The sequence below is a fragment of the Eschrichtius robustus genome, chromosome 1 (assembly GCF_028021215.1).
Source record: "Eschrichtius robustus isolate mEscRob2 chromosome 1, mEscRob2.pri, whole genome shotgun sequence".
Classification (NCBI taxonomy): Eukaryota; Metazoa; Chordata; class Mammalia; order Artiodactyla; family Eschrichtiidae; genus Eschrichtius; species Eschrichtius robustus.
In genome coordinates, this window is record NC_090824.1 from 127,741,503 (window position 1) to 127,752,934 (window position 11,432).

At 37.5% G+C, this 11,432-nt stretch overlaps 1 protein-coding gene across 2 annotated transcripts in view; it reads left to right on the forward strand.

Moving 5' to 3' along the window:
- Window positions 1-11,432, forward strand: part of ZWILCH (zwilch kinetochore protein) — a 38,724-nt gene that overhangs the window by 25,794 nt on the left and 1,498 nt on the right. The window contains exons 15-18 of one of the 2 annotated variants that reach the window (XM_068554201.1): window positions 1,780-1,916; window positions 2,966-3,061; window positions 7,048-7,169; window positions 10,279-10,393. In XM_068554201.1, coding sequence (XP_068410302.1) covers window positions 1,780-1,916; window positions 2,966-3,061; window positions 7,048-7,169; window positions 10,279-10,367 — 444 coding nt within the window. In that variant the 3' untranslated portion in view covers window positions 10,368-10,393. The remainder of the gene's footprint in view (window positions 1-1,779; window positions 1,917-2,965; window positions 3,062-7,047; window positions 7,170-10,278; window positions 10,394-11,432) is intronic. The other variant, XM_068554211.1, reaches the window with a different exon arrangement.

Here is an 11,432-nt window from a genome sequence, read left to right on the forward strand (position 1 = left end):
AACCTTAATTCCTTTTGCCATAAATGTAACATATTCACAGGTTCTGGGATTAGGACATGAACATCTTTTGAGGGTGTTTTTCTGCCTGTCACAGCAGGCCACACCCTGAGAAGCCCTCACTAGGCTGTACTGCCTCCAAGTGATCAGTAACATCAGGCTCTGTCACCTCTTCTCTGTGCAGGGTCTTGGGGACAGACCGAGGTAGACCAGGCAGGGTTGTAGCACGGGCAGAGAGAAAGGGGAAAGGCAATCTGAGTCTGTTCCTTTGTGAAAAAGACCTGGGTGGGCCACTTCCAGAGCTGTCAGGGGACCACAGGGAATATGGGTGGCAGGTGTGGGGAACATTGTAATCTGTAGCCTGTGGTGAGTGGGGCTGCTTTGGGGTACTCTCTGCCTGGGAGCATGCCTATTTTCCTACTTGTGTTATTTTCACATTTTGGAATAACCTGTGTAAGACAATTAATATGTCCCTATATTTTGGATTTAATTATAAATGATTTTGCATTAAATTAGTTTATCACATCTTGCGTAGCTTCCTTTAAACTGTAATTTAGGATTACCCATGGATCTCTCCTCCTCTCTTGCCATTACCTCCACTCAATTAAAAGATGACCATAACTTTTCCCTTACTGTATTAGTTTTCAGTCGCCACCTAACAAAATTTAGAAGCTTAAATGAACACAAATGGATTATCTCACAGTTTCCAGGAGTTGGGAGTTGGGCACGTTTTACCTGCGTCCTCTGCTCAGGGTTTCACAAGGCTGAAATCAAGGTGTCATCTGGAGGCTTGATGAGGGAAAGATCCACTTTCAAGTTCCCTCGCTTATTGTTGGCAGAATTCATTTACTTGTGGCCCTTTGATGAAGGTCCCCATTTTCTTGCTAGCTGTTGGCCCAGTACAGGCCTCAGGTCCTAGAGGTTACTTGTGGGTTCTTACCATGTGGACTTCTCCACAACGTGGCAGTTTGTTTCTTCAAAGCCAGCAGGAGAGCATCTCTAATGCTTCAAGAGCTCACTGACTAGGTCATAGTAATGACCAGGCGATGCTCTCCCTTTTGATTAATTCAAAGTCAATCAGTAACCTAATCATGGGGGTAACAACCCACCATATTTATAGATTCTGGCCTTGCTCAGGGAGAATGGATTATACAAGATGTGTATTCCAGGGGGTGAGAATCTTGGGGGTCATTGTAGAATTCCACCCACTGTATTTACCATGGATTATTTCCTTAGGATTGGGTCTCAGAAATAGATCTGAGCATATTAACGATGGCTTGACATAACATTGCCAACTTTCTTTTCCAAAACCTCATACCAGTTTACCAGTAATATATGTTAGTGGAAGCTTATCACTACACTTGCTTAATTTCTTGCTACTTCAGGTTTACTATCTATTTTTAGACATGAGTACTCCCATCAACCTAACAAGTTTGTTGAAGTTAAGAATTATCTTGTGGATTTGCCATTCTGTCCATCTGGAGAGTTTGATGGGTGGTACTAGTTACCTACTTGGACCTCCTTGGTGAAGCAGTTCTGTGATTTGCCTTTACCAGAGAATATGTATAATGGTTTGCTTAGAACATTCTCAGTGAAGACTTGGAGTTTAGTTTGAGGAATAGTATTGAAAGGAGGAAAGCTATCTAGCTGCCTCCTGTCTTCTTTTTTCCCTCCCTATTAATCAGGCATCCACACTGAGGTTTAGTAGGCACGGTTAATTCTTTCCAGAGATTCCTCTTGTTCTTTGACTCCCTATTTTCCTTGTCCTTTTTTTCATTCCAGGAATATTTCATTTCTCCATCAGTAGATACACAAGAACAGGTTCATCGTGTTCAAAAACTCCACCATATTCTCGAAATAGTAGTCAGTTGCATGCTTTTCATTAAACCTCAACATGAACTCCTCTTTTCTTTAACACAGTAAGTGTTTTTTTTTTTGTTTACTTACATAAAAATGTACTCTCTTCTGAAATAGTTGCAGCCAAAATAACTGCCTTTTTTTACTGTCAGTTAGGATAGAATCTGTGTACCCTGTCTTCACAGTAACAGAAAGGTTCTAAGTCACTGCCATGAGAAGGAAAGGCTTTGGATTCAGGAGGAATCAGGTTGGACACTTGGATCTAGCACTTCCTTTCTAAGGAAGTTTCCTTTCACTGCATCTTGTTTTTCATCTATAAAAATGGTGTAATGTGTATAAAGTACTTGACACTTAAGAGGTGCTTAATAAATATTAGTTCCTTCTCTTTTCTTTATATCCTTATAAATTTGGGTCAAGCTAATCATTGCCAACCATCTATACGGTAACTGAATGGAATCAAATTTTATTATCAGACCTCTGTCAATAGTGTTGCTGAAATTTTAGAGTCTGTCAATCAGTTTGACTAAAAACAGTTTGGAACAATCCTTACACACGGATCGCTGGTGTCTTACATGTATTTTTTGAGGCTTCAAACTGGAAATAAGTGAACCATCCAGTGGAAGAACTGGGTTTCTTTTTCCCTGTGGAAAGAAATGTACCATTTCCTTTTCCAAAATTAGAATTTGACTTACTTGTAAAGGGAAAAGTTTGAAATTGTTACTGGGTTTTTTTGGTTTTTGGTTTTTTTTCCATTAAAGATAAGTAGTATATGCGAGCTAACTGTTTAATTCTCCATAGTTGGAAAACAGTGGAGACTATATCTTTGTCTCTCTTGCCTTTTTGTTTTTCTCTTTCTGATACCTCTTTCTCCCCACTTACACCTTTACTTGAGCTCAACATAAAAATATTTTATATTTATGAGGAATGTGTCCACTATTAATTTTTTAAAAGTGAATGAAATTTTCTTTCAAAAAAAATAATAATAACCTAAGTGTTGTTGGGATAGGGGTTTAATGTTTCCTTTATGAGCTTTAGACTAACAGAAAGCCTTTATCTCCAAATGGCATTTTTTTCCAAAAGCAATTCTTTTTTCTTTTTTTTTTCTTTTCAGATCCTGCATAAAATTTTATGAACAAAATCCTCTTGATGAGCAACACATTTTTCAGCTGCCAGTCAGACCAACTGCTATAAAAGACTTATATCAAAAGTAAGCAATTTAATAATTAAATTATACTTCAAGTCCAGCCATGATTCTAGGCAATTTCAGTGTCTGCTCCATGGGGACCTCGTAACCCAGAGCTGCTTCACCTCTGAAACTATAATCATCTGATTCCCATCCCCTGAGCATAGTCTGATAGAGTCCTCCCTCTTCCTTCTCCCAGACCTGTGGTCTGCTCTCTTTAGACTGTTGGTCCTCTACTTCCATTTTTCTCTCAATTTGTAATTTCTTCACAGAATAGGGCAGAAACTTTAGCCAGAAGGGAAGTGACAGGTTGGGAAGAACGTGATCGGGGTAATGACAGCGAAGTCAGAGGTATGGCTGTGGGAGTGAGAGAAGGATCTGGGATTGGGGATTGCGGAGGTATGGAGCTGAGGCTAAGACGATAGATCGGCCATCCATGCGGGACACCGAGGTTGCCTCAAATCATGGTCTCCACTGACTCTTCTCTCAGCATACAATAGACTTGAAATTTCTCTCACACTGAAGCCACTCCAATTATACCCTCCCTCTATATAGTTCCCTCTTAGCCACACCTCATCACTCCCCTGAAATTGTTTAGCAGAAGTTGCCAGTGACCTTCTAATTGGCAAATCCAGAGGACACTTTCCAGGAGAAGCGTTTTTTGGCCCCTTGTGTAATTAGCTAGCCCACTAATTCTTTCTCCTTCCGTAAGCACTTGTAAGGCTCTGTGGCATTTAATACTATTGCTTTCTTGAACCTATCCCCTTCCTTTGTTTTCATGGCATAACATTCTGTCTTAATTTTAACTCTACCTCTCTGGCCCACCTCCAAGACTGAGAATGGTTCTCTTTGCAAATTCTTCTTCCCCTGCCTCATTCATATGTGAGTTTCCACCAGAACTGTATCCTCTGCCCTCTTTTCTTACTTTCTGTCTTCCCTGGGTGATTTCGTTCACACCCCAATCTTCAGTTCCTCTGGGCTAATGATAATTCATAACCCATATCTCCAGCTTCTCCTGAGCTTCACACCCATGTTTCTAGGTGTCTGTTAGACATGAATTCTCAACTTCAGCGTCCTGTAGGTAGTTCAGACTCTAAATCCCAACTCTTCACTCCCCTTCCTAACACTTTTCCTCCTCCCATATGACCTCTCAAGCGGCCATCATTAATCTCTACCTAATGCCCAAAACAGAAACCTAGGACTTATCTTCCACTTATTGCTGTCGCTTCCTTCCTCCTTGAAATGGTTTCCAAGTCCTGACCTCCTTGGAAGCTCTTGAATCTGTTCCTTTCTCTACATCTTCACATCTATTTCATATCTGCTCATCTCATACCTGGGCTGAGTGCAGTAAAATCCTTTTTCCTAGCTGCTCTATCTACCTCCATTAACTTCCTTCTCTGTGACCGCCAAAGTGATCTTCCTAAAATTCAGATCCCATCATGACTTCCTTCTGTTTAAATGGCTCCCTTACCTTTAGGACAGTGTTCCATCACCTCAGTGTGCTCTGTGAGACCTTCTGTGCCCGGCCGCTGTGCCTTTCTGGTTCACGTGCCACCACGCCTTCCCACTCTCCTTTTGAGTCAGAGACCCTATGTTACTGCATTTCCTCAGACACCGCGCACGCTTACCTGACAGCGCCTACACCCGTGTCCTTCTTTCATCCTGGATCTTGTCCACTTAACTAACTCCTCCTTCTAATTTCATTATAAGCTCAGCTCAAAGGCCACAATATCTGAGGATTCTTTTCCAACTCTACAGTCCCAATCTGAGTTAAATTACCCCTCGTGTATTGTCCCCTCCCGTGTCTGATATTTCTCTATAACAACATTTTTCAAAATTGAATTGTTATTGTTTATTTAATTTTTATTGAAATATAGTTGATTTACCACATTGTATTAGTTTCAGGTATACAACAAAGTGATTCAGTTATACATACTATTTTTTTTTTTCAGGTTCTTTTTCATTATAGGTTATTAACAAGATATTGAATATAGTTCCCTGTGCAATATAGTAAATCCTTATTGTTTATCTCTTCTATATATAATGGTGTGTATCTGTTAATCCCATACACCTAATTTATCCCTCCACACCCCTTTCTCCTTTGGTAACCATATAAGTTTGTTTTCTATGTCTGTGACTCTGTTTCGTGAATAAATTCATTTGTATTATTTTTTATATTCCACATTTAAGTGATATCATATAATATTTGTCTTTCTCTGTCTGACTTAATTCACTCAGTATGATAATCTCTTGGTCCATCCATGTTGCTGCAAATGGCATTATTTCATTCTTTTTTTTTGCACACGGAATGAATATTTTATTACTAGATTATAAAAATAAAATACAAAATAATTTTAAAACAGAACTTAAAACACTGTACAAAGCTTTAATATGACACAAATGGGAAAATTAAATAAATTAATTACACATTTATGTACAGATGGCCTGTACAAAAAGCACTCCATGTTTCTGCCAATACTCTATGTCCTTGGTTGCCTGAGCAAAAATGCATAAAGAGGGCTGCTTGGAGGGGAAAGAGGTACAATACACTACCTTTAGAGGTATTTGAAAGAACCGTTTCTCATCACTCTTGATTTCATGAAGAGGAGAAGAAAAGGAGAAAACTATGGAATTGTTAAATTATTCTATTCTAACTTGTCTTGCTCAGCAAGAGAGAATTCTTATGGTTTGTGGTTCCATCTGATTTAAGAGCTGCCAATAGTTCAGCACTTTCAAGATTTATATCTAATTCAAAAGTAGGTGTTTCCCAACTCCCTCTTTTTTCCTAAAAGCCGTGAACTTGTAAGTAAATGGCCCAGTGACATCAGCACTTGGTTATTTTAGGAAAGGAGTCACGAGGGGGACCAGGAACTGTGCACGAGAAATGAGGGAGCTCAAGCCTAGGTCATCTGTTGTTTTCTTTACTCGGTTCACCCAATCCAATTTCAGAGCCCCAAGTGGCACAGTGTTATATTTCCTTTAGCTTCCTATCTTTGTATTTCTGAATGCTTTTTACCTTAGTGAACTCATTTACCTAACTGGTGAATAGTTTAAAAAGAAAAAAATCCCAAGGGCTTTCCCTTCCCTGGGTTGATCCCTAAAATAAATCACATTCAAGCTCTGGTAGGTTTGTTTATCCCTTGTGGATGAGAGAAGAACAGACAGACAGACCCCAGGTATGTCAAAGTACTATGCATGAATTTTTAAGGATTTAAACTGTATATTTTAAGGGAGAGAAAAGCAACATATGGCAAGGGTAGTCTATATAAAAATTTGGTTTACCCAGTGTTTTTAACTGGGTAAGTGAACACTTATGTACACAGTATGAAACAATATTAAACTACTGAAAAGAGAGATAAAATTTCTTACCGTTATTGTGTAAAATTATGTCATCAGCAAATTCTGTAGTCACATGCGCTCAAAGGTCTGCCTCGCTGAATCCTATTCTCTAGATCAAGGAATCCAGAACCCTGGCCCAGGGTATCTGAGAGATATGTCAGTATCATCTATCATCAGTGATACATACTGTGCCCATACTGTTATGGCTGAGTAGTATTCCATTGGGTGTGTATGTGTGTGTGTGTATATATATATATATAGGCACACCATATCTTTATCCATTATCTGTCGGTGGACATTTAGGTTGCTTCCATGTCTTGGCTATTGTAAATAGTGCTGCTGTGAACATTGGGGTGCATGTATCTTTTTGAATTAGAGTTTTCATCTTTTCTGTATATATGCCCAGGAGTGGGATTGCTGGATCATATGGTAGTTCTATTTTTAGTATTTTTTAAGGAACCTCCATATTGTTTTCCATAGTGGCTGCACCAATTTGTTATCATTTACATTCTTGTTTCTCTCCCTCTTTTGACTGTGCTTCTTGAGGGTGGGAATTGTGACCTCTCCACCTCTTCTTCCTCAGTGCTTACCACAGAAGGACTTCACTATGTGACTATAGAAAGAAGGAATTGGATTGGTTTTTTTTCTTTGCTTTTTTTTTCTTTCCTTAGTGAGAAGCCACAGAAATGGAGAGTGGAAATAAACAGTGGTCAAAAGAAGGTGAAAACAGTTTGGCAACTGAGTGACAGCCCACCTGTAGATCATCTGAATCTTCACAAACCTGGTAGAGATGGTTTGTAGTCTATTCACGTAAATTATTCCAATAGAAAATAAACTAAGTTTACTAGTAGAGATTATTATTAGAGCTCTTGCGCCTAGTTTTAAATAATTTTCCTGAACTCTAGGTATAAACCTATTTATTCTGGGGAAAAACAAAACAAAACATGAAAGAGTGCTTTTTCTCATTATCCTAGCTAGAGGAAATTTTATTAAAAGACACCAAGCAATAGGGACTTAGGTGTGAAAATAGGTTATAAAATGGAAATGCCAGCTCATACTTCACACTTTTGGGCACCGTTTAAAACAGTGATGATATTTCTGCTCTAATACCTTCTCTGTGGCAGGAATAAGGGTTGAGATTTCTAGTACTGTATCAAAGATTATGGGTGTCAAAGAATGTCTTTTTGCCCCTGGTATAATTAGCTGACCCACCAGTTAATTATACCTCCTTCCGTAAGTGCCTATAAAACTGTTATCTTTATGCACATGGATTGTGTGGGGCTGTCATCTCTTATTTGTATAAGTCTTAAATGGCTGATTCAAATATTGCAAGGATTATCCAAAATAAAATCTGATAGTTTTAAGACAGAATTCAAGGGTATTTGAAAGCTGGGAATACAAATAGTCCTATTGTAGTGATTGATATTTTGCAAAATTATTTCCAGAAATTGTTTATTCTCCCCCCCCAGTATATTTTGATTCAGGCATAATGGGAACTTCTCTATTCATATGGCTGAACTGTGAAAGTCCTAAAGAAATCAAATTTTCCTGAGAACCATCAGTTAAGATCGTGCTATCTTTTCTAAGTGTGATATAAAAGCTGGAGCCTATAAAAGATTGAAAATGAACTGTATAAAAATAAAAAAATTTCTGCGTGGCAAAAAATACCAGAGGCGAAGCAACAGACAAATGATAAACTAAGAAAAGAAATTTGCAGCTCATGTTCAGAAAAGGGGCTACATTCTCTAGTATATAAAGAACTTCCAGATCTGTAAGAAAAGTATTAATAACTCAGTAGAAAAAATGGGCAAGTAATATGAACCGTTTACCAAAAAGGAAATTCAAATGTCATCTTAAAAGCAAAAGGTGATCAACCCACCTATAATAAGAGAAGTGCAAATTTATATTCTGTAGATACCATCTTTCACCTGTCAGATTAGCAGAGATCAACATGTTTGGTGTCACAGTGCTGGCCGGGATTTGGGGGAACCTCACGTACTGCTGGATGGAGTGTAAAGTTGTATGGCTTTTGTGGAGGGTGATATTCACCAGAATTTTAAAGAATGCATTCTTTGGACCACCAGTTCCATTAATAGGAATCTATTCCACATAGATAACCAGACATGTGCAAAAAGGCCTGTGGACCAGATCACTAATTGCAGTGTTGTTTACAGTAGCAAAAACATGGGCCTGGGGCATAGAAAAACCTCTGAAAGGAGACAACTAAAGCTCAACCCTGAGGTGTGGAATGATGAGGGCAGGGGTGGGTCTCAGCTTTGATCATTAAAAGCATCTGGGGAGCCTTTAAAGTCCTAATACCCAGACCAAGTGAATCAGAATCGCTGGAGGTAGAGCCTGGACATCAGAATTTTTGAAGTTCTCCAGGTGATTTCATTGTGCAACGAAGGTTAAAGACCACCAGTTTAAACATTTTATTTTATCTATATTTGTTGTTTCAGGGTTTTTTTCTTAAAGACATGTGTGTTATGATTTAAAAAGTTTAAAAGACATGAATAAATGTGATACATTTTTTGAAAATACCATTTTAAAATAAATTTTATTACATTAAGATTAAACCTGTTAGGAGATTAATACAAGATTAAACACCTTTTCCAATGATGCTGAATAAGTGAAGTATACGGAACCTATCTTCTAGAGTCTTTTTAATGCAGGTTGCTTCAAAAAAGAATGAAAGTTGTTTTGAATGTTAGAGTTAAAACTATTTGCTAATGTATTGGTCCAGTGACTCTTTTTATGAAAATAAGGAATTTTTATGAAATCATATATTTACGTGCTTGGAAACACACTCACACTCCATTTTGACTTGAACTTCATAACCTCTTCTACCCATTATGTATTCTTGATGTGTTTGTCTAGAAATTATTCAGTGACCTTTGGCCCAAACCAAGACCCACTGTTAAAGGAGGACTTCATTTGTAAAAGTCATAGATTATTCAAACAAAGCCTCAGTTGTAGATATTCAAGTCCGATAATCATTTACTTTTGGCCAAAGATCATAGGCATTTACAAAATTAGACTTTCTGTTTCATTGGACTGAGCACTTAGGTCAAATAGTAGCTTTTCAAGATACCTAACGGTATGATGCTCTTGAGTAAAACAGTTGACATCAAAAGCAGGAAGACTGAAGAGAGAAAAGTGTACTTTTAGCTGCCCTGGGAAAAGAGAATAATGACTTGGAGTTAATGGGGGAGAAAAACAGTGTCCAGCAGAGTGCTGCTCACCCAGTGGGTGCTCGGCAAATGATTGCTGGTAATGGTGGGAATATGGAAACCAAAATGTGGACCCACAAGGAAGTGGACATGATCTCATCTAAATGTTAATTGTATCATTTGATTTTGAAATACAACAATCTTCAGGAGAAAAAAATGGATATGTGTCTAGCCCTAAGACTATAAATCCTAAGTAGAAAATGTTTTCTGAAATATATATTACGATTGGAAGAAGACAGTTATATTTAACTGTAGTGGAGGAGGCATTAAAAAATAAAGCAGTAGCTTACCAAATTAAAAATATATAATTTTTTGGGGGGGAGGCTGCACTGTGCAGCCTGTGGGATTTTAGTTCCCTGGACCAGGGATCCAACCTGGGCCCCCAGCAGTGGAAGTGTGGAGTCCTAACCACTGGACTGCCAGGGAATTCCCCCTGAATATATAATTTTTAAAAATCTACTTTAGTTTGTTTAGTCATGTTTTCAGTGCATCAAGAGGGTTGACTATTAAAAGGAATTGTCTTTGCGGATTTTTGTCTAACAAGTTCTTTTAAAGTAGAAGACACATCATTCAGACTACCTCTTGATTGTTGTAAAATTCAGCAGTAACTTAGCAGAGAAACAATTCAATGAATTGTTGATGAATTCAATTCTGATCTCTCTCTGGTTATAGATTTTTCTGAATTAACATTAAACGGTAGCCTGGAAGAAAGGATATCCTTTACTAACATGGTTACCTGCAGCCAGGTGCATTTCAAGTGAAGTGTGCTGATGGGACCCTCTGTAAGGTAGTATGTTCACTTTTTGTTCTCTGCAAATACTTTATAATGTCTTAAATACCTTACTTTTTTCTTTTTTTCTTTCTACAACATAAATGCTGATTTAATACATTTGGAATATGGATTATTAGTAAGCACACAAAAGGCTTACCAGGTGTTACTGAGCAGTGCAAATCTTTAATTTCCTTTCTACCTTCTGTAGTCAACTGACAGTTTAATCCTAAAACTGGAGAAATGAAAAAAATTTTTTTGAGTGGTAATGTCTTTGCATCTGAAATCTGTATATATAGTAGAAGGAGAGTTTGGTCTCAAAACCACTGATGGAAGAGAAAAACCCTAAACAGGCATGCCAATTTGACATTGAAAGCAAAGTTTTGTTAAAAACAGTTGTAACCCAGCCCAGTTGTAGGACTAAGTCCCAGATGTAAATACCCTTTTTCAAATGTTTAACTTGAGGTAGTATTAATCAAAAGAATTAATGGAATAGCCTTTTCTACGATCTTACTGTTTTTGTGTTTCACAAACAACATTAAGTAGAATCAGATAATGAATAAAATGCCTAACATCATTCTTTCTCTTAAGCCGTTTTGTACCCAAATAGATGGATATTAATTTTAGCATTTCAGCATAGTTAAGAATAAAATGGACTTTAAAAAAAACAGAATATTTAGTTACAGAGAAGATATATAAATTAAATAATCAATATATAATATTTCTTTGACGTATTTCATTGAGTAAAGGATATTAATTTAGCATGAGAAAATTTCTTTTAGAAAAGTATATATGCTCATTTACTTGGTACCCACCTAATGCTTTTTCATGGTTGCCTGATAGGATTTACAGTCTGAAAGGACTATTATATCTAAAGGATTGACTTTGTCCGTCATGTGTAGGGCAGTGCTAATGTGGCAATCATTTCTACATTAAAATAATATTTCCAGACAGATTTTAAAATAAGTTACAAAACAGTTTGTGCACTGTGATCCCTTTTTGCAAAATGAAAATCAATGCATAATATACAGCAAAATATTAACATTGACTTTGAGAG